Raw genomic sequence first — 24,003 nt, forward strand, 5'->3', positions numbered from 1 at the left:
GAAACCTGTCATGTTGTTGTATATACAGCAGTAATGAAATACTGGAATGTGGTTTAAAATCAGGCAGGTGATGCTCTACTGGTATTTGAAGGATGACCTTATTTTGAATGACAGAAAAATAACAGCAGATTGTTTATAGTAAATCTGACAGCAGATTTAGATTCTTGACTTCACACCATTTCCATTATTAAGAGAGACATATGTAAGTAGCATTTGCTTCCAGATACATGCACATATTCTGTCAAGGGGTTTAAGACATCCTGTCTATTATTTAAATTTTGAACATCTGAAGATTTTTTTCTCCCCCAAGGCTTTTTAAAAAAGTTGGACTACTGGGTTTGTTTATTTTCTTAAACCTGAAGGAGCCTCACAAAACATAATATAATATTTGAATCTCTATATGTTTTTTTCTTTTATAGATTAACATAGAATCATAGGATGTCTTGAGTTGGAGGAGACTTAATGTTCATCTAGTTCCAACCTCCCTGCCATGGACAGAGCTGCCACCCCCTAGGTCAGGTTGCTCAAAACCTCGTCCAACCTGACCTTGAACCATCCACTTTTAGGGATAGAGCATCTACAACTTCTCTGGGAAACCTGTGCCAATGCCTTCCCACCTTCACACTAAAGAATTTATTTCTAACATCTAATCTACATCTCTCATTTCGTTTGGAACATCATCTTATGCTATGTGCCCATGTAAAAAGTCCGTCTCCAGCTCTCTTGTAGTCCCTTTAGGTACTGGAAAGTGCTGTAAGGTCTCCCCAGAGTCTTCTCTTCTCCCGGCTGAGCAACCCCAACTCTTTCAGCCCCTCTTGACAGGCGGGATGCTACAGCCCTCTGTTCTTTGTGGCCCTCATAACTGAACTGATCATGTGTCTATAGGAAACTCTGGAAGAAATACATATTCAGATTTTGTGGTGGTCTTGGACACTTTTTTAATGTGTCACTGTTGGGATCATGCATAGTATTTCCGGGAAATACAGTTTGAAATATTGGTAAAGAATGCTTGCCCTCTGTAGCTGCTGGAAAGTTTACCTGTACAAACGCAGGGTACTGGCACATAGTGGGCTCAGAAGACTTATTAAAGCAGCTGGGATTTGGTGAGCTGAAATAGCAGCTCAGAAGTTAAAAACACAGAGCTTTGACTAAAATCCTTAGTTAACAGGAAACATAAGGCTTTCTCCAATATACTTTTTTGTTGTATTTATCGATTTTTGTTTCAAGTGCTTATAAAATTACTGTTGTTCTGAGCTGTGTTTTACTATGGAATAGATGTCTGTGGTTAGATTTTTTTGTATTTACATACACAACATACTTGAGAAATTATTGAACTTCTCAGAAAATACATGGATTAAATGATTTAATATTTTCTTTTTCAGGATTGAAGTGGATCTAGGGACAAATGGATGACTGAATATTCATATGAAGAGGAAAGCCATAAAAGTTGGTTGACATTTTTACAGCCATATGCATTACATGTATTAATGCTAGTATCAAAAATTTACACTGTGTTATAAAACAGAATAGCCTAAATAACTGGCCTGAGCTTTGTATGCTGTATTGTCTTTGAGGCAGGGGAATACTGTAGCTGAACAGCCGTGGCTGAATGCCATGTTTGCTGACAATACCTGAATGTACAGCAGAAAAACCAGTAGTATGTTAAGGAAATAGGCAATTCCTTTGAAGCCAGGTGTTTGAGTGGGCTCACACATAGAGGTGTTCATCATTCTTCCATGCGAGGATGAAGGGAGAATTAGAGGGGTGTTGTTTTCCATTATAGCTACTCATAGTGATGCTTAATATGTTGTGGAGTGGCACTCAGATGCCATATTGACAGGTGCTGTTTAAGGAGTCAAACAGGAGATGATCTCTTTGGAAGTTATCTTGGTACTTTGTTTTCTTGTGATAGAGAGAAGGTTGTTTTGCAGTGTGAGTTTTCTGTGATGATTAAAAAGGAAGAAGCTATTGGTGGAGCTCCATGACTGGCTACTGTTTTAATACACCAACCTTTGATCTCTGCCAATCTGAGTTATTGGTGACTATGAGGGATAATCTTTTTCTGGGATGCTATGATAACCAATTCCCACCAAGGCTGTTTAAGCACAGCTGATGCTGCCTGTGGATTTACACCAGAGCAAATGAATTGTGTTGACAAATGCAGGATGTGGTACAGTTGGGATGCAGGGCACAGTCCAGGGGGACACTGTGCAGCAGCTTGGCTAAATAAAGCATTCTGAAAACTCTAATAGTCAAGTAGGGGTGTTATTGTGGGAAGCCTGTTTCCTTGAGAGCTTCTGTCAACCTCTGAATCCCAGTCAGGGATGGAAACAATCAAAAAACCAGCAAACCCCCAGGTTTTGTTTTTCAAAAGCACAGTATTAGTTCAGTACAAGAAATGTAAGTCTGCAGTTGTGTTAACCTCTTGAAGGTAGTTCAAGAGGACAGGGTCTTATTTTTCTCACTGATAATTCAGTTTTATCAAGCTCTTAGTGGTTCAGAAGTTTTACAGTATATGAACTACTGACCTGGATACAGAAGAGTGTAATTCCTTTTTAGGTTAACTTCTTGAGTGTTCGCAACAGAGAGTGGACATGCTGATTCCAGCTACCTCCAAATTCACAAGCAGCATGAGATTTCAGGGAATCATTTGTGTCTTTGAATTTTGTTTCCTGAAATAACAGCCAGCAAAACAATCTTCAGAAGCATCCATAGAACATCTGCTTTGTATGCTGCAGGTCCCAGAAAACACCTCCAGCCTCCCAGAGCCAAATTTAAATCCTGAGAGAGACAAAGTGGTATTAGTAGCTGTGCAGAAATGTACACAATTTTTTCCATGGGGTCAGGGGCCCATGTGCCCACATGAGGCAGCAGTTGTTGCCTGCTAAAACCAGAGCACAGAATGCTGAGGAATTTCCCTTTGGTTTGATTGCTGACAGGTCAGCGGCTGCTGCCCATACCGATGTCTGATAGCTTGGGATGGGCCAGCGTTGTGGCAGAGCAAACACTTCCCTGCTCAGGTCTCTTGGCTATGAATAGCAGAGTGAAAAACTGATACTTTCCAAACCTTACTTGCATCATTCAGAAGTGCAGTGATAAAATCCTGTATTTACTAGCTCAGGGAGGCATTTCACTGACAGAAAGTGTGAGAGGGTAAAAAACCAAACTAATTATCTGTAAGCCGTCTTTGGATATAATTTTTTTACAGTGGACTACTCTTGCTGTCCAGGAGACAGCACAGACCAGTACTACCATAGTGTGGTAATGTTCTGTGTTGGATTGAGAAGTAACTAGGACAGGCTATGTCTTAGGCATTTGGTTTGGGAAGTGACACCAAGGCAGAAAAAGTTAAGGATTTATTTCTTGAGAGGCGCTGTTATACCCAGAGTCTGTGCAGAGGAGGGATGGCTTCCAGATCAAGCAAAAGACTCTTGGAAGAATTTGACCTTTTTGCAGGTTTCTGTAATTGCATGAGAGCTGTATCTCTGTTAGCTCTGTATTGCTGTTCCTCTCTCTGCTTTTGCTTTTCTGATTTAACACAGAGTGATGGAATGAGGAAGGAAGAACTGGAGAACAGGGTGACCTCTTTCTTGTCAAGCCATAGTTCCACTCTCTCATGCCCTTCTGATAACATCCCACAGTGATTGTGGGGAAACTGCTCTAAATATGTGCAGATTAGGAAGGGGGTTCTGAGTTATTTCTTTACATGTATTCTGTTTGGCAGCCTTTGCAAATGTAGGACTCTGAATCCTAATGATAGTCTTTTATATAAGGAAAGTACCATGATTAAATCATATCACTGAATAAGAAAAGAAATGTGGTTACATGGAGGAATTCAAAGTTCGAGGCTAAAAATTCCTTTTCTGGGAAGAAATGATTCCAGAAAGCTTAAGCAATAGAGGTGGAGAAGGCTTCTCTGTGGTCACTGTGAAGATCAGTTGATAAAGTTCTGGCTCCAATAGGGAAGAGATTGGATTTCAGCCAGCACCCTGCCTTAGCTTTTTGTTTTATTGCTCCTCTACTAATCTAGTTTTGAAAGATTTTCGCTGCTGACATGAAAATGTTGGTGTATTGTTGGGAGCGTAAACAGTCTGTATTGCATTGACTGTATGTTATATTGGTATATTTAAGGTCTTCCTTAGTCTGCCTCAAAATATATGTAAATGTGGTGTTGTATAAATAAGTGATATCTAAGCATATATGCAACTGATGAAGGAAAAATGAGCATAATTCTTTGTCTCATAAAATGAGGTTAGATGAATATCTAGCAGAAAAAAGAAATATGCAAAAGTAAACCTGACAGCAAATGTGTATATTGAATGCATGCAGCTTATGATGCTTCTGCATTTTCCATAATACTGACAGCTACATCCAGAGGTTCATTTGTCTGTTGGATCAGATATTTGAAGTTTGTTTTTCAGTGTACAGTGGCTGAATGGGGGTGTAGGGGGCTGAGACTTGGGTAGGAGCTGGCAAGGAAATGGGTAACTGATGGAAAAGCTATAGCTCAAAGGTTCTGGGCAAAATAAAGATCAAGACTTCAAAGCCAGGTAAACAGGACTGAAAGAAGGTCAGAGAGCAAAACTAAAGGGGAAAAAGAGGTTGTTCAGATTGGAAAAGCACAGATCTGGGTTGTACTGAATGAGTGGCCATGGGTGCAATCACACCACTCGCACTGGTTTCATGAAAGCTTCTAGAAATAACACTGGGCAGTTCAGTTGATCAGTTTTAATGATGTTCTAAGTTATTTAATGGTGGAAAAGTGATGAACAACACTGAGTTTAATGGTGTAAAGATGACTCCTAATTTTCTGTGTGTCATGTCTTCAAAAATAAAAAACTAAAACCAAACCAACCAACAGCAAACTTTAGCTCAGCTGTTTAGAGGAAGGGACTCAAGGAGATGTTTCTTGAACTGTTGAAAGCCCACCCCATTTCAGCAATCTCCCAACCTCTTATGTGCCCTTGCCTCACCTCCTCTGGCTCCTGCATGTAGCAGGGCATGGGAGGGTGCAGAACCTGATAGCTGCGGGTTGCAGGCCTTGGGCTCTACCCCATGCTCCACTGCAGGCTGGGCAAGCCCCTGGGTCATCTCATCTGATTCAGGGTCTGCCCTGCTTTTGTGTGGAGTTTGGGTTCATTGGACTTCATCTTTTTGCTTTTTCATGCTTTTTGAAGTCTAGTCGTGATAATAAAATGGCTTTGTAAAATGTATTTGAGAATGTTTCAAGGAAGTTTTATGGTTTTATTTGCATAGTCAGTATAGTGGTAACAGTGTGGTGGTATGTTTGGTTTTGCTTGTCAGCTGTCCCCTCTGTATTGCAAACAAATGCAGTTTTTCTGGAAAGAAAGCGGCAGTTCTCAAGGAGTCTTTCTCATCTAGCATAATTCAGTGGATTCTTGGAATATAATTATGACTAGAAAAATCAACTTGGTAAAATATATTAATCTCGAGGGAATTACTTTGCACTGACCATCAATCTATCTTTTTGTCATGTGCTTTTCAGTTTAGATTACTCTCAGGCAAAGACGCTGTAGTTTGATGTTTTGTCTTAATTCATTGTGATTATAAATTAGTTGGATAAAACAATGTAACAAATGACTACTTAAAAATGACTGATGGCCCCATTCAGCAAGGCAGGGGGATGTGAAGTTCTGTTGGTTTCAGCTGTTGTCTAGCATTTATCAAGATGGGTCCCTTAACAGTTGATTTTTAATGAATATTTCACAATGTAAATAGATAGCAGGCAGTTGTCTGGAGCTCAGTCATATTCATAGGACAGATCTGCTTTTACTTGCTGTCACTGAGAAATGTAAAAGTTAATGCTGAAACTGTAGAGTGGGAGGAAAGCTTTTCCCCAAATCTTATGTTGCGGAAAGGGAGGAGCAGCAGTGATTTTCTTTTTTTTCCTGTTCTTTACATCAGCAGCCACATACTGGGCTGTCTCTTGCTCCTGTCTTTTCCCACTGGGTGCTGGAGGGCTGTGCATGGTGTGTGCTGTAGCTCCAGGTTTGCTCACTGTAGGCTCAGGCCTACTGCAGGTGGGGTGAGGTGAATTTGGAGCTAATGACCATGACTGAAAAATTGCTGGGGTCATTTACAACACTGAAATTTTCCAGGGAGAAAAAGGCATTTAAGCTGGCTTGCAACAAACCACTTCAGCTTTGTGAGTTTGCCTATGAACTCTTTCCTGTTTCCCTTGCATTTACAAAGTTACCAGATGACTTCTGGAAAAACCCTGATGTTCTTATTAGGCTTTCCTTATGATCAGCCGTATAAAATTTTTTCTACATAGCTCATTTTCTTCATTTCTGCCAGACAGATGCTTTCATAATCTGTTTCTTGTTTATGGATCCTGGATCTTGGCTACATTCCTTTCATTTCCTAACTCTTTTGGTGACACACATACATGTAGATTATGGACAAATCATATTTAGCAGTTGCATTGTGATCTGACCTTGTTTAAATAAAATTGGGCTATGATTTTGAGGGTTTTGTTTTTATATTTAGTTTCTGCCAGTGTGGATTGGGGGTAAAACATCCATGGGGTATCCTAACTATTGTTTTAAAGTTTTATATATAAAAAATGCAGTATATTTGGGAAGTGTTATTTTACTGATTGAAGATAGCTTTGGTCTTTTTACACTCTGACTCTTCAGAAAGGCTTAGAAAGTACTCATGGGGCACGTTACATTTGCCCTCTCAAAGCCTGGTCTTCTGCAACATCTCAGGCTTTGCTCTAAAATCAATACCGATATCTTCACATGTTATAAATAAGGTTCTATTCTCAAATAGTCAGAGCAAAGTTGTCCCAAAGGCTTTGTTCATAACTGGGAGAAAGGTCTTTGGCTCAGTCATGGTGTGGAGGGTTTCCATCCAGTGTCTGCACAGACTTCTGCTCTGCTTGGAACTGCTGTGGAATATTTCAGGTGTATTGGTTTTTTAATTAAAATTTTTTTATTAAACTTTTTTTGAGATAGGAAGAATGGAGAATTGCATAAAAGAGGATGGCAGCAATTTTCATGTGAGGTGGTGTGTGGGGGAGTAAGGCAGCTCATATTATACTGCACTTTACAGGAAAGTAGTTTGTCTAGAATTGAAAAAATGTGATAAGAATGTGGAATATTTAAAATGTTCTTCTCACAGTTCAAGTCATGAAAATTACTAAATGTCATTTTCAAGCAAAGGTAGATTTTGCTGGTGTTGCCTGGATCACTTCTCCATAAAGAGACAGGCGGTGAGGATGGTCTGTGCGTAGTAAATTGTGGATGTAGGTAAAAGCTGTTTAAGAGCTTGCTTCAGCACCTGCTGACATAACTCAGTTCTGTAGAGTGCTGTTTAAACTACTTCTGAAAGTTGATAGATAACCCTTTATGATCTTGCTTAGTAAATGTGTTAGCATCTGTATTACTTACTGCAGTTGATGATAAGGCTTGGGGTATGGTAACCCTAAGGGTATGATAACTTCATCTGATTATTTAAGGTCATAGGGAGCTTTTAAATGCATCCTGTGATCACAATCCTTCTGTAAATGTTGCTTTGTTTGTTGAAGTTCAACGAGTTTTTTGTCAGGTTGAGGGTTTTCTTTGGTTTTTAATTCATTTTGGGAGTGAAAAACCAAAAAACTTCATCTTGGAAAGATCATTACATGAAAAGATCAGAAAGAGCTGAGAACAGAGTTAACAAAAACTAGCCTGTGAGCATAAAATAACAAATAACTTTGTAGTGTGGGCAAAGATACCCTTGGCTCCTGTTTCTGGTATTGAAAATGTGTGGTGTGTGGTGTGTTGGTGTTCCCCTGCTGGGAGGGAGAGATGTGTTAAAAACAGAGTTCCTGCATCTCAGGTGGAGCAGAAACCGATACTGTGGCCTCTTGTCTCGAAAATTCATCTCGTAAGCTATATATGAAGTAAAACGGTGGAAACAGCCTAAAGATCTAGGTGAGAAGTTTTCAGGTGGGCATTTCTTCAGTTCAGGCTGTAGTGGGAAGCGAGCCAAGGGTGTTACTGATTTAGCTTAGATCAGGAAATGCTTCCATGCGTGTCCTGGCCCAGCAGGCTGTTTCACCTCATGGCATGGCCCAGGGCTGCACAAATGAGGTGACTTGGAAGAAACCTGGTTTGGTGTTTCCAAACCACTCTGTTTCAAACCACTTTTTTTCAGTTCCTTTTTCAGCCTTGACATCTCTTCTGGGGACTGGTTCTAAATGATGGGACATAATCTGCAGAGAACTAGATTGTGGATGCCTGGATTCTTTCTTTTCAATTTCAGTCATTTTGCTGAAGGCTCCTGTCTTCTACTAGTTAGCAGAGAGCAATAAGCATCTCCAGAGGGCAGTTCTTCCCATGGGATTTCTCTGTCCTCCCTGGAAGGACAACTGTTCTGCCTGTGAGATGTGATGGTACAGACACTATGAGTACATGAGGCTCCACTCTGCTGGGCTCATTCTCCAGCCCTTGAGTTTCCAAAACACCCCTGAGCATCCTTTGCAGCCCGACTTCTTTGTTGCCACGCGGTCTCTTGGGAACGAAAGAGCAGTCACCATGATCATTTCACCTTTTAATCCTAGTGCACTTAGTGAACAATTACACTAATTCTAGTAATGACTAAATTTATACTGCTCCAGAGAGGGAAGCATCAGGCATTTAATTTCAAAGCTGTTTGACAAGACCATTTTAATGTGTGTATTTTCCGAAGTATGACACCCATTTCCAAAGTGCCTAATGGGGACAAAAATGTTTAAATTCATACTCTCAGGCTTACAGTTTCCAAGAAAGAGAATAATCATCATTTCTGTTGAGCATGGTCCATCAAATAAAACAATTTAAAAACAGATATGCAGGACTTGCTACTTCAGCTTATTTAATAATGACCTCTTTCTGGTCATTAGTTATAAGCATGTAAGTTTGCATGGAAAAAAAAAAAAGATACTTCTCTTGTGTGGAGATATTAATTCTCGGTGTTATGAAGCATCACAACTAATTGCATTTAGGCGTTAATCTTTTCTTTGTGATGAAGAGGAGAAGAATCTTCTCCATCTGATCAGTAGTGCTAACTAAAATACATCAGACCAGATACTGAAATACTGTGTATTCTTGTTTTCCTTTTCCTACATATCTGACAATAAGAATTTAGTGGTAGAAATAAATGCATTTGGATTTTAGTATTTTTGACATCCTGTGGAGAGCATGATGTCGAACAATGGCGATTTGTCACTTCTCATATGATGGTGTAGAAGAATGTGTTAGAATTCAGTAGCTATCACATAAGGAGAGGACAGTTTAAAACTGATATCCACTGCTAACAGACCTGAATAATGATTCCACTGGATATGGTATTTCCTATACCCAAGGGCATGTGTCTAAAAGAGAAAACAAGCTCCCAGTATTAATTTAAATCTCACTGTTGTGCTTCCCACGTGGTGATTCATTAAGTCTTTCTTATGCAGAGGTCTGGTGATGAGTCAGGAAAGGGCGAGTTCTCTGCTTTGAGGCTGTCACCTTCTTTTGAACTTTGCTATTTACTGAAGATTTTGGTGTTCAGTTTGATAGCAGTCAGCTGCAGCTGTGATTGCAGTCAGCTGCGATGGACATGTGGGTATAGCTCCAGTGAAAACAAAAACCTAGGCTTTCAAACATTATAGGTAAATGTGCTGAGTTTCCACCTTAATTTTTAAGTAATATAGAAGTATTTCAGTATTTGTATTATGGAAAAAAATATCAAAAAACCCCCAACCACTAATGGCTAAACATATGAAAAAGGTGTCTTAGAAATAGCAAGATACAAAACATTATTTTTTCCTTGGCTTTGTTTTTCCTTTTTTTTTAAAGAGTACAGTCTTGAATTTCATTCAAAATATATGGACTTGGGATTAGGTGTTTCTGAAGTGAGATGACAGTGACAATCTCCCTTGCAAATTAAGGAGTTGGTCCTAAGGCCTGTTGGTCTTAGGAAGACGAAAATTAACTTGGACGTGTAGGTTGTCTTAAGTGCAGTGGAACTGAGATTGTTTGCTGAACTACTCTTTGGAGATTTACATAATGGATGAGGTACAGGAGCTCCAGGCAGCATGACAGTGGAGTGTATTTTATCATAGGATGTAAAACAAGTGAATCGCCTTAATAATCTCTGCAGAAAGCAAGGGTAATCTTTCCTTTTTTTTTTTTTATATAAAGAGAGCCAGAGAGTTCACAATATCCTGGCTCTTCATATACAAGGAACCAAACCTTTCTTTAGAATGACCTGAATCCATTCAGCCATCATGCTTTCTTATTGAGGACTTTGAAAGTTCTTCAGGGAAGACAAGCAACACACATCTCTGAAAATATGTCTTGTATGTAGTGAAATGAGATGGTAATTCATGGCTTGATATAAGATGCTCGTAACAGGTTGGGTAATTATTCTAACTGTTATATATTTAAACATATGGAAAGCATTTATAAACCAAGCATACCTGCTGTTAGTTCTGTAGTGGTAATGATAATTTCAAAAGTTTTAGAGCCTTTTTCATTTCAAAGTGGGTGCATTTTGGAAAGATGCTTTAATGTTAAAAGGTTGCAGGATTTAATTTTTATCAAACCAATTTAGCCACTTTGGTTGGTGTGGAAGTTTCTGGTTTTCTACTTCAGCTGATAATATCTCTTCAGCATGGAAAATGGACAAGGAAACACTGGAAAAGTAAAATATTGAGTGTAGGTGGTGATAAGAACACCCAACTCCTGTTGTATCCTTTTCAGCTGTGTATTTGGCTTCAAGCAAGAGTCGGACTCTTATGATAGTCTGAATATAAATGTGCCATTGCTCTTTGATCTTTAGCAAAACTTCCTAATGATCAAGGCTACTTTAGCAGTTTTGCTTGAAGGATAAGATTTACTTCTGGACATACCAAGTTTCCAGAAGAGTTAATGATGTCCTTAGGTTCTGGTTTTTGTGAGCTGTATGCAGTTTAAGAATTCTTTTGTATTAATCTTATGTCAATTGCTAGTTCTTCTAGAAGAGCCCAGGCAAGTATATAATTATAAAATGTTGCACAGAAAAAAGGCATTTATTTACCTAATGTGAAACCAGGTTATCAGAAAAAAAGTCAGCATTTATTGAATGTAGTATTATGTGGGTTTCTGCTTTTGTTAATGAAAAAACATATTTCCAGTGATTTCAGCAGTGATGGACAATAGCTAGTCAATCTACTAGGTATGCTGTGCTCCACTCTTAATTCCCAGATGCAGGCTGGGATTAGTTCGGCCAGATTTCCTCTGGATACTGGATAGCATTTATTGTTTATCAGTTGATGTACAAAGTTAGATTTTTCTTTTTGCCGGTTGGGTTTTTTTTCCCTGTGTTTCTAGTAAATGTGTTATTTCTGTCAAGTCACAAGTGTGTATCAGTAACAGTTACTGCAGTGTGGAAGGAAGGGCACCAACGTGATAACCCATCTGCTTATATTTGCTGGTGTCTCTCCACAGTGCCAGCCGGATGGGATCAGAGACCGAGGAATCTTTTATAAGAACAGAATTGTTTTCATCAGAAAGTGTTTTAAAACACTGAAATTCTTCCACCCCGTTGGCTCTGAAATCTCCCACGTGGGGATCTTTAGAGTAAATAAATAAAAGATCACACCAGGCAAATGTGATTTAAAGTGTTTGTAACTGTTCCCTAAACAGCAGTAAAATCCTAAATATGATATGAGCAAGGCAAACAAGGGGAAAAGTTCACTTCAGCCTCCAGACTTGGTATTTGCACTGTGTAGCTATGCAGCGCCAGACCCTATGTACACAGGAGAGGATTCTGAAGAGTCCTGGTGTCTGAAGAACATCCCCCTTGGGTTAGGACAGCTTCCTCATGCCCTTCTTAGGGCTGTGTGTTTGTACATTTGTATCAGAGAAGGCTCTTACTTGTAATCCAAGCCTGAGTGAACTACCAGTGTTTGCCTGCGCAGAGACAGAAATACTGAATCATTTGAGCTGGACATGACCTTAAGGATGCATCCCCACTGCTGTGTGCATGGACACCTTTCACTAGACCAGGTTCCTCAGAGCACCATTCCAACAGGCCGTGAACATTTCAGGGATGGGGCATCCTCAGCTTCTCTGGGAAACCTTTTTCATTGCCTCACCAGCCTCACCACCACCAAGTAAAGAATTTTTTTCCTAGTATCTAATCTAACCCTCCCCTCTTTGTTTGAAACCATTCCCCCTTGTCCTATCACTGCATACACACAAAAAGTATCTCTCCATCTTTCTTGTAGGCTCACTACAGATACTGGAAGGCTGCTGTAAGTTCTTCCAGAAACCTTCTCTTGTCCAGGCTGAACAATCTCAATTCTCCTAGCCTTTCTTCACACAAGAGCTGTTCCATCCCTCTAAACATCCTGGTGTCCCTGCTCTGGACATGCTCCAGTAGGTCCATGTCCTCCCTGTGCTGGGACCCCAGAGCTGATGCAGCGCTGCAGGTGGGGTCAGAGCAGAGGGGCAGAGTCCCCTCCCTGTCCCTGCTGGCCACGCTGCTTTGGATGCAGCCCAGGACACGTTTGGCTCTCTGGGCTGTGAGTGCCCATGGCTGGGTCATGTCCAGCCTCTCACCCACCAGCACCCCCAAACCCTTCCCAGCAGGGCTGGACTTGATCTGCTCTAGCATGATTGTGGTGGTTTTCTTAAATTGTTGTTCATTTAGTTAAATATCCTGAAGGTTTCAGTTGCAAAAGTTTGCAAGTTGTACAGATCTTAAAAAGTAAGCATTTACTGCTTGTTGTGTTGTTGTACCTTGAAGTGTCTGCTGCCTTCAGCTCTTTCTGAGATAGCAACTCAGAAATGCTTATCACGTTTTGATGAACCTATATTCCTTGCTAATGAGGAATGAAACTGGGCATTTCCTATGTTGGCCTATACTGCTTTGAACTCTGGGGAACATTCCATATAGTCAGCCAGGATTCTGCCCTGCATGGGTGCATGTTACTACTAATCTCTTAGTTGGCATTTCAGAGTGATGAGTATGTGAAGTACTTACTGGTATCCACTTGCAAAATTTCAACAAAAACTATCCAATCCAAGTATAAACCTTTATATCTGACCCTGAAGCAGTTGTATGGCACAATGGGAAGGATTTTTTTCTATTTCTAAAAGGCTTGCTTTGCCCTTTTGTGTAGGGTTCTGTGGGACTTGATAATCAGATATAGTCATAACAGTATTAACAGTGATGTCTTTGATTAATCTAGTAGTTCCTCACAGTTGAATGGTTGATATGACTTCTTTTTTTTTTTTCCCTTCACAGTTGTGGTATGTTCTGGTTAGTACTTAAATTTGTGCTTTGAATTAAGAGATGAATCCATGGATTTTCCAAGTATTCTTTCATGTTGCAAATAAATTTAGAGTTCTGTTTTTCTTCAGGCATGTGACCAACTGTGAGTTATCATTACTTAAAAAAACCCAACCAAAACAATAACAAGAACAAAACCACCATAAACTCCCAAACAAGTGTCAAAATACAAACAGAAACCACCACCCCTGAATGTTTCGGACACCTTTTTAAACTTCAAAATAAATAATGGTAGAATTTCACATTTTTCACTTAAGAGTGGATAATTTATTCTCCCTGGCACCAAACAGGTAATAAAATTACCAAGACTTTTTTCTAAAATTCCTGAAATGATGAATTCATTAATATCTTCAGACAGTACGGAGTATACCTCAAAATACTAAAAGCATGGACATGCTCACAGACACTGGATGGAAGTCTTGATGGTACTGAGCCAGGAGATGAACCTTTTAGGAAACAGCCCTAACAGTGATGTAACTTTGGTGCTTTTCATCACAAAGTCCAGATTCTTTTAGCTGAAGTCCCATGAGGAGTGATTTTTAAGAAGAGGTATGTTTTCATTAAAAAAGTTCTTCAAATTATTTTTACTTTACATGTGAAGTGGTGACTTGGCATGAGCTTTCAGCACAGAAAGCATTCTTGTGAATCAGCTACATTGATTGAGGGAATCACTCACCAGATTTGTGTCCAGCATCATTCAGTGTCTGATAAACACTGTTCTTGAAACAACTGTGGCTGTGATTTTAGTGCTGAGAATATTTTAGTAATGTTTATTGAATTTCAGCAACCAGAATAATGATGGAGGTAATTTGTCATGTTACTAATGTTTGAGGTCTGGATATCTTCAGAAAGATGCAGTACACATAACACTCTATCTCTGTACAGAGATCATTGTTTAAAAATATGAGCAACTTAACCCATCCAGTTCTTGTGGTGCAAAGTAAATCTAATAAAAGCATTTTAGTGAGACATAGCTAATGTGGACAGGAAATCGTTTTCATCATTTTACACAGTGTAACTAAGCCACGTGTTGGGAATAAATATGTGATTTATACAGGCACAATTTCTTTTATGTCCTAATGAGAAATGTTAAATATATTAGTATGACTTGGGGCTTGACACCTGCTCTGAAGGCTATGTATGATGCCAAGCAACCAATTATCTCAGTGCATTATTTCTTGAAAGCCTTGACATGGGTAAGGTCACTATACATTTTTAAAGAGAGCGTGATGCTAGGTTGATGCAGGATGAAAGGATGATACAAATAACAACAATTTGTTAGATCTTCCTGCTGTGCAATGTATAATCAGGTGCTCTGACTTCAAGAACACTAATGAGGATTTAAAGACCCAGCGGTGCACATTGAGCAGTCACACCTGATTCTGTCAAAAGCTTTTGCAAAGGGCACCTCTGATGCAAGGTACAGTTGAAAAGCAGATAGGAATGAATAGTTTTGTCGTATAGCTTGGTGTAAATCTTCTCAGGGTTTCAGTGAGCACAGCAATAGGTTGCTTTACCAGGTGCTGTTGTTTGGCTGTGATTTTTACCAGTTGTGAAGTTGGCCAGCAGCAGCAGTATGCATGGGCAGGCTGTATTGCTGCATGTTCAGCAATCGAATAGTCACTGAGAGGAACAAAGGGAAAAGGCTCTGCAGTTGTTGTTTGAAGTCCATACTAAGCTGTATATGCCGTGTGCTGGCCATCTCATTTACCTCTGCAGTAAATGTCAGGTAGAGAAATCCTGCAGAAGAACAGACAGTGGCCTAGCTAGCTTTTGGTACCTTTTGGCAGTGATCCGTACCAGGTACTCGGCAGAAGAATGTCAATTCATTCTGGAGTGCAGCTCTTGAGACCAGAATGCCATGGTTTAGAGCTGATTTAACTTTGATGTTTTTGGTGTGTATTATACATAAAGGAAAGACATAAAAATAGAAATGTGCTTTCTGTTAGAATGACCATCTACCTTACCTGCTTCTGCTTTCAATAGTCAATAATGGATGCTTGGGGAAAAGCTGTAGCAAGGCTGTTGTGTGAGTGATGGTATTGCTCCAGTGACTGTTCCAAGTTTGCATAGCCAGAGATTGTATCTGTATTTTTGTGCTTGATGATAGCTCCTGGTAAAAAAATCTGTAGAAAAGTCCACTTATTTTTCAGCCAATATCCAGCCCATCAGACAGGCAGACTTGTCACGAGACCAGCTTCTCTCTGTGTGTAAGTTACAGCTTCCAGTGCAAATCCCATGGTTTCCAGTTAGCACCTGCTTTGGGTAGGAGGTTGGACTGGAGATCTCCTGAAATGCTTTCCTGGTATAAATTATCCTGCAATCCTAACAAAAAACCAGCTTGGCTATAGCATTCATTGTTCCCCTGGTTTGTCCATGACATTTCATGCTGTAAAATGACTTGGTATAAATGAATTATGCATTAGCTTGTCTTTTGCCTAGGCACACACTCATATATTTTGTTTATAACCTCTAATTTAATATAACTGCCAAGTTTGATTGGCTTTATATAGCAAATTTGGTATCTCTGCCTTTTAAAGAAGTTTTAATGAAAGTTCAGAGTGTCTGTTAATGTACTACTATGTGTGCTACTTGTATATCTCTTTCTGATGTTTTCCAGATTTTTATGGCTCTGTCTAGAGTTGCTTAAACTATTCTTTAATCTTGAAGTTTGCCATTATTTTGATAATTTGCAGTAATTTTGTGCAGAGCGCTTGTTTTTTAAACGTGTTTGAGGAATCACGGTTTTTTGAGAATCTGTGGAAAATGCGTGTTGGCAACATTTGAAACTTGTTAATTAGAAATTCTTAGCACTTAACTAGAATTGCCTTTAAAATTGGCCCTAATTCTACTATAGTTTATTGCTTGTGGAATCTAATTTGGCAGTTTTGTACATAAGCATTTTGATCATTCTGTCTTGAGTAAGAAGAAAACTTGTGAGTAGTTAGGTATTGGCTTGATCTAGCAGTTGATGCAGCCAGTCAGATCAAAATATTATTTTATACAATTTTTAAAAATATTTGGTGGATTCTTAAAAATTCTTATTAATTAATTGAGTTGCTTTGTATTTTATTCACTAAATGAACAGAAGTCAAGAGTTTCCCCTTTTTTTGAACTGTGTTTTCCCCTTTTTTGAGCTTTGTACTACTCACCAACTTTAATATTATTATTTTCTCAGGAGTTTCCACTGAAGTGTGTGGGGAGCAGGAAACCTCAAAATGTTGTTAAATAAAACAGAGATTGGGTTGGGACAGGGTGTTAAACATTTGCAGTTTGGGAGTTTCATCACAGCATACACCCTTTCTTTAAACATGTCAGAATAAGCAGTGAGTTTGCTCCGTGTTGAGAAGCAGATACAGCAGTTGCTGCTCCTCCACATGTGTGTAAGGTGTGGGGAAAGGTCATGGAGTAATTCTTAGTTTCTGGCATGTAGTCTGACTTTTTCATCTGAGTCTGCAATCATTCAGTTTTGTTTAATTAATCCTGTGTTATTTTGGCCTGTCCTTGAATAAATGAGCTTTATATGCTTTTGCTAACTGACTATGCTTCTGAGGCTGAGGCTGTGGTCACAGCTCTAACTGGCAGCTGGAACAGGGCCATTGAAAGAGCACTTGGTTTCACCACTTACTGCCTGTGGTATCTGTGACTTTGTACATGAACTGTGACAGATGGTTTCTGAGGCTCTGTGTGAGCCTTCCTACGATACCTGGTGTTGGAAGGTGCAACGCACACAAGGTGTCCTCCTCCTCCTCAAGGCTGCTGTTCCTGTCATGGGCAGCATGACAGGCTGAGCTGGAAATGAGCCATTGACTGCTGGGAACAAGTTGTTCTCTTATGGGTGTCATATACTGCTCTATTTTTAATAGTAAGAAACCCCAAAAGTTTTTAAAAATTGCATGTGAACAAAGTAAATCTGAAATAAAAAATAAGTCGTAGCTGAAATTCCTGAATTTTGGTTGTTAAAAAGGCTGGCTTTTCCTTGTTTCCCTTTTCGTTCTGCCTCTGTGTTGGAGCTCCCAGATCAGTGAGAAACAAGGAATTACCCTTACTTACCTGCTGCACAGAAGCAGTGCCAGTTGCCTCAGCTGCTAGAAGGCACTAGGCAGATTTAACGTCGGCATAAGCTTATATTGCTCTCGTTCAGAGGATACAGTTTGTAAAGTCTGTGGTTTATAAGAAGCCACATTTTGGCCCTGACCGTCAATTTATTGCCATGTTTTATTTTAGGGGAGTGAACATGGCAGCTGGAGGAGGACAAAAACCTCAGTTTTGTTGCTGAGCTGAAGGGTTGGGTATGATCCCATGCAGCAGTGGGACAGACAGCATTATTGGTAGTGTGTTTACTTTGAAACACAAATGACCAGGGCTGGCTTATTTTCTGAAGCAAGTGACGATGCCCAGGCCTATGTAAAGGGCTTACTTGGATTGTTTCACTGCTTCCTCTGGAGCTTTGCAGTTGTAGAGCTGCAGGTGCTGTTGCTTTGAGGCGATGGTCCCTTTGGACTGCATGGAGTGATGGTACCGAGCAGATCCTGTAGAAAGCATCTTCTCGGCAAAAAGCAACAATGTCTGGCCTGCCACATAACATCTCATGCACAAATTTTGGACTACATGGTTGACTACTGCTGCATGCTAAATGTTCCTTCTGTTCTCCAGCACACAGAATCCATGTTGTATCTGTCTTTACGGAAGCAGACTTTGCACAGTGGAAGGTGGGGGAGCTGTGCCAGCCAGCTCCCTGTGCTTTCAGCAGCTAATTTTCTGACCAGAGCAGGTCCAGTCAGAATTCAGAGTAAAATTGTAGTCACTGTGTATCTGCTGGCAAGCTTCTGGGCAATGCCATTTAATATTCATTTGCTCGGCAAGTACAAAATAGTCACAATTTAGACAACAGTGAAGCTAACCTTTAAGTAATATGTGCAAATTTGGTCAATGTAATCCTAGAAAAATTACTCTGTTTCCTGTTCCAATTTTTTTTTTTGCCAGGTGGTGGTGAGGTTTGTTTTTAATTTTAAGTCTTATTCATCTTCAAACTCTTCTTTAAGCTTCTCCAGTCTTGAGGGCAGTTGACATACAATATTAGAGCACTGCTTTGGAAATTGAGCAAGTATTTTTTAAAAACACTTGTCTTATAATAGTGGTCAAGGAGAAGTGGCAATTTAAATCAATTACTAGGGGCTTTTTTGTTGTTGTATTTGTTGGGTTTTTGGGAAAAAGTAATGAGTTTTGGCTTGATAGTAGTCTTTACTACTTGTCTGTACTTCAAAAAACCCAAAGGAGAAACTATACATATCAAGTGTTCTGAAAAGATGTCTTTTAAAATAATTCTAGGGTAAAGATAAATGTAGTACACGCTTTCTGTGCATGTACCCTTTCTTAAATATGTGCCACTCCTAAATGATGGCTCTTTTCCTGCTCTCTTTTTGATGGAGAGGTTGGGCTTTTTTAATTTTGTGAGACTTTTTCATTATGTGGGACTTTGATTATGTGGGACTTTTACGTGTAAGGTTAAGAAAATCCACAGATACTTAATGAATCCATTGATATTCACAAAAATCAAATATTCTGTGCATGTTGTATTAGAAGGAAAACAATGAAGCCAATAATGTTGATAAAGGTTAAATGTGAGACTTCGGTGTAAGTGCTATTGGTTGTCGCCTATTGTGTCTGAATTCCACAGGAAGAATCCATGATTCTTTTAAGAAGCACTAAAACTGGCAGGACAGCAGAGCTGATGTGAAGGGATTTTAAGCCATCAAAGCTGAAGGGTTGCATGCTGAGTTTGAGAAATAGCAGATTGGCCTCTAGTTGCCAATGCACTTGATGGTCCTCTGTCACCTGGAAGCTGCTCATGTCTCTTCAGTTCTATTTATATTCCCTAAAACTAACCTAAACCCAAGCTAATAAAAAAGATTTTAGCGGCAAAATTTGAGATCTCTGTTATCTTCACTGAATATTGTCTCGACATGAAGCCTTTTCCTGGAGACAGATCTGTAAAAATATGTTGCAAATTACAACATAGCTACATCCTTAGGGATTTGAGTACTTCATAGTTTTGGAAGTCTGCTGTTTTCAAAATTAGTATTTTCTTCAAGAGATCTAGGCAATGCACTAGGAATTTGAGAAGCTTGTTTTGCACGTGCACATCTTTGTACTGGTATGAGTGGGATACAGCTGCACAGGTCTGGTATTTCTAGCAAGGATCTGTGCTTGGGAGCATGTGCTGGAGGCCAACCCTTGCATGTGCCTCAGGCACTGACAGTATCAAGTGACAGCCACTGTTGAGGTCTGGGCTCTACCTGGCAGGTACAATTGTAATAGGAGACCACACTCAGAAGCCTTCCTAAAAAGCTTACAGCTGTGATGCCTCCCTATTCACTGGATGCCTTGCAGTCTGTGTCCCTTCTCACCAAAGAAAATTAATTTTGAATTGAAATGAACTAGAACCAACCCCACCCAGTTTCATATGAAAACAGTAAGAAGTCTAAGGCTTTGCTTCACTTTTTTTGCACAAATTGTTTTGGCTTTCCTTGAAGCAATAGTAAAGGCAAACTGTAGTTTTCTGGTGAATTTGACTGAAAATTCAAGTTTGGGGTAAAATACAGAACTAGCAGAATCTCTACTTTCATTATGAACATTTCACACACCTATGGATATAATTACATATGATGAAGATCTTATGGCAAGACATGGGCTGTTACCCCCAGTTCCCTGGCAGAACTCCCAGTTAAGTGATTCTCTTCTAGCCGCATGAATATACTTTCTTAAACTGCTATGTTTCATCTTAGAGAGGACTGCATTAAAGTGAGTAACAGATCTCATTGTATGGTGTATAAAGGTCTTCAGAAAACTAAGGTCTTCCTTGGCTTCCTCTCCCTATGAAGATTGTTGTATTTGATAAGAGATGCTAATCCTTCATTTTTCTATTATCCCTTGAAACTAAGAGAAACTAATAATTTCACATTTTGAAAAACTTATCTGGTCATACCATTAAAAGGTTCTACTTTACCTCAAGTGGATCACTTCACATTTTTTGTCTTTATGTGTTATGCTGACTCTTGCTTTGATGAATAACTTTAGTGTAGTGATGTAAGCCAAGAGAATAATATAAATTTGGGTATATTTGTTGGGAAAAATTAACAAGGTAATCTTATTCATAGGGCATATAACTGACATAGGTTACTTCATGGTTAGTTCAGTGATATTTCTAAGATGTCTGTATAAAAAAGCAAGACTTAAAGCCCTGTGTTTATCAACTGTCAAGAACCTTGTTATAACAAAAATTGCACCAAGAATATAATGATGAATTAGGAAGTTATTGCAGGTACAGAAAACTTGCGTAAAAAAACCTGAAGGTGAGGCAGGGGAAGTTTTGTGTCATAGCTTTGGGTCAGAAGGACTGCCTGAAAACTGTTCACAGCTCTTAGCTGTTCAAATGTACTCCCCTTAAACTTGAAACTTTGTACTGTAGCTTGAATAATGAATTTGAGACTGCTCTTCCCTCAACTGATATTTCATTTCTCAAAATCAAAGACTGTAATGTTAAAAGTTAAGCTTGTACAGAAAAGTAAAGGAATATTTGGAATGAAGCTGGGCCTGGGCAGAAGGAAGCTGGGGGTGGAGGTGCTTAGTTTTAATCTTTGTTTCTCTTTCTTTTCATCCAACTCTATTTACAATAAATTAATTTTCCCCAAATGAAGTCCATTTTGCCTGTGTCAGTACCCCATAAGTGATTTTCTTGTCATTATCTCATCTCCTGAGCTTTTCTATATTCTGTTCTTCCCTTGTGCTGTTGAGGGAGAGGAGGAATGCAGCAGTGGCTTGGATGGGTATAGCCATGTGGTAGATGGCTAAGGTCAAGCCCACAAGAGTTTTGAAAACTGAATTGTCAGCTGAACCTTTCAGGTCACCATGGAAAAAAGCAGAACCATCAGTGTCTCTGTCTTAACCAGTGTGCAACTCTGTTCACACTTCAGTAAGAACTAAGTTCTCTTCAGTGAGAAGAGTGAGACTAGTGGCAGCAGTATCAAGCGTCATCTGCCTTGCCTCTGTATTGCTTGTGTGTTCAGGAGTGGAACAAGACAAGGAGATTCTCTTTCATAGGAATGTAAATGTTTGTCAGTCCATGTGATTGGATTGGCAGGAAATGTGAGGTCTGAGTTCTGGGTGCTCTGAAGCCTGAGTTCAGTGCTTGCTTTCTGGGTTGCCAGGAGTAGGACTTTAGTACTGAGTAGCTAGATGTGAAAATCTTGGAGAGTGGGAGAAGAAACTATGATGTGGGGTGAGGATATCTGGTTTCTGTCATCTTATGCTTAGAAGAAATTATAAAGGGGGTTTAGGGGTGTCTTTGGTGGTGTCTTAGAACAGGAGATCAGTTGTGGCATCAGATCCTCTCTGGTTGTTAAAAGTTTGCAGTGTGTCCCAAAATGTATGGCTTGGCCAAATGAAAAACTTGCCTACAAAACCTTAGCACTTCTTGTGAACGGCAAATGTCATGGTAGTGTAATTTATCATTAAAGAAATGGTACAGGGTGCTGAGGGAGTTTGTATCAGGATGAAATAACAAGATTTGGTACTGAAAGTAGTAAAGTACTAGAAGTCCTGAAGTACTTTTCTAAAGTACTGAAAGATAATTTGATTAAAAGTTGCAATGGAAAGCTGTCCTCATGAAGAAAATGCCAGCGATGGCTGTAGAGGTGCTGTGCTGAAAATGTAGGCTTTTTAGGGGTGGGAGAGTCTGGTTATTAACTGACTGCCACAGCTTCTCAGAAGAGCTTGTAAGCTTGAAAGCTTATCTGTCTTGTGTAACAACTGCTCTAGTAGCAGTTGCCCATACAGACCTGGGCATAATTTGTGTTTTTAATTAATATTTCAAGGGAATAAATGTCCAAAAGTGATTAGTGGCAGGTTCCAGCGGATGGCACTGAGAAAGAGAGCATTATCTCTTTTAGGATGAGTTACTCATCTGAGAGAACAGATGTTTTGGTAAGGTTATGCAGTGTTTGGCTTGATTGTCTGCCTGGTTGAGGACCTACATCTGCTGTGCATTTTACAAATGTAGTAAAGGAGTCCACCAGGAGGGTTGAGGTGGGAGACTAGAAAAGGAAGGACTGTCACACAAATTAAGGTACCCTTCACCTGAGCAATTTTGGGGGTTGGAAGTTAGCTACCACAGTTAATGAAGAAAATGGGGTTGCCTGAATAATGCATTGGCTCAATACATCACATCACTTGTCTCTGCCAGTGGGTCTCATGAGTGTCATCAGTTAATGTGGGCACTGGAGCAGCCTGGCCTCACTCTGGTGTGGATGCTCCATCTGCTTGCCTGACCTTGAAGGCTTCTGGAAGAGCTCAATTCATATCTCCAGCCCCAGTGGGAGTAACTCAAGCCCCTTTGCCTTAGGTGACAGCCCACTCTGTGCAAACCTCAGCAAATATACCTGGTTTGCTGCATGGCTTTGAACATACTGTGATGCAAGCACTGGTCATGGCAGGAGAGCGCTGTTCGGAGGGATCAGCTCTCTGGGTGACTTTGGGCTGAATGTGTCGTCCCTGTGATCACACACAGGCTGGATGTACTCGGCGGTGGCCTCTCAGAATGTGTCGCACAACGTACTTCAATTTATAAGTGCAGAAGAGATCAGATAGTTTGGAAATAATTTACTCCTGTGATTATTGCTCCTGTGAATTATAAATTACCCGAAAGGCAGAGCAGTTCGCAGCCAGAGTATTTGCTCTTCAGACCAGCACTCAAAAAACTGCTTTTAAGAAACAAGATTTTTGGAGAACAAAAGGAGAAGAGAACACGATGAAAATTTAGTTAAATGTAAATGTGTTAAATGGTACATGAACTAGTCAGGTTTTCATGATTTATCAGTTTTAAACTTCAAAGGCTCTGTTTAGCTTGCATTTTTGAAACTAATGAGTTTATCACAGCCAGTGGGGAAAAAATGGTTCAAGTATATCAGCTGTAAATTGGTACAAAGCACTAAAAGGGACATTAGCCTCTAATCAGATTCTAACAGTTCATTAAACCTGCCTTTCCTCCGTGGCACTTTGTCTTCCCCCCCTCCTTCTGCCTGTGCCTCCTGTGTAAGCCAGCCTTGTCCCTTTGCTCAGGTGGGTAAAACTTCCTCAGGGACACGGTGCAGCATCAGCTCATCCTTCTTTGTCTATGAGCTAAACAGCCCTAAGGGATGTTTGATGATGGTGTATTCCTGATCTTGCTGTAAAATTCAGCTGTGCTGCCTATAAATCAAGAAAGCAGAGGGACCTCTCAACTTGCAAAATAGACACTGGGGGAGCCAGGAATGCCACACTGGTGTCTGCTCTTCATCCACCTCAAACCACATCCAAACTGATGGGGCTCAGTGGCACCTGAGATCTGCTACTAATAAGTAAACAATGCAGGGCCCTTGCTGGGGAGAAAGATGTAAAGCCAGGGAAAATTTCATCCAACTTCTTTGTGGCATCAGAGACCCTTCCTGTGTTTTTTCCACCTTGTGCTTCAAACACTGAATAAAGATGAAGGTGCACAAAATAATTTGCTCAGCAAACATAGGAAGAACTTGTTTTTCTTCTCCTCCTTGTTGCGTCAACCTTTAAAAGTACAGTAGATGCACAGCAGTAGCATAGCATGGAGTGAGACATCTCAATGGCTTGACTGGTTTCCATTCTCACCTGTTTGAATGC

The 24,003-nt window shown here is 39.9% G+C and overlaps 1 protein-coding gene across 3 annotated transcripts in view; it reads left to right on the top strand.

Moving 5' to 3' along the window:
• The window catches only part of KLF12 (Kruppel like factor 12), a 234,754-nt gene that overhangs the window by 63,283 nt on the left and 147,468 nt on the right, over positions 1 to 24,003 (top strand). For all 3 annotated transcript variants that reach the window (XM_030965666.1, XM_030965828.1, XM_030965753.1), the window contains exon 2: positions 1,383 to 1,446. In XM_030965666.1, the coding sequence (XP_030821526.1) occupies positions 1,426 to 1,446 (21 nt within the window). In that variant the 5' untranslated portion in view covers positions 1,383 to 1,425. The remainder of the gene's footprint in view (positions 1 to 1,382; positions 1,447 to 24,003) is intronic.

Source organism: Camarhynchus parvulus, chromosome 1, assembly GCF_901933205.1.
Source record: "Camarhynchus parvulus chromosome 1, STF_HiC, whole genome shotgun sequence".
NCBI classification, from domain to species: domain Eukaryota; kingdom Metazoa; phylum Chordata; class Aves; order Passeriformes; family Thraupidae; genus Camarhynchus; species Camarhynchus parvulus.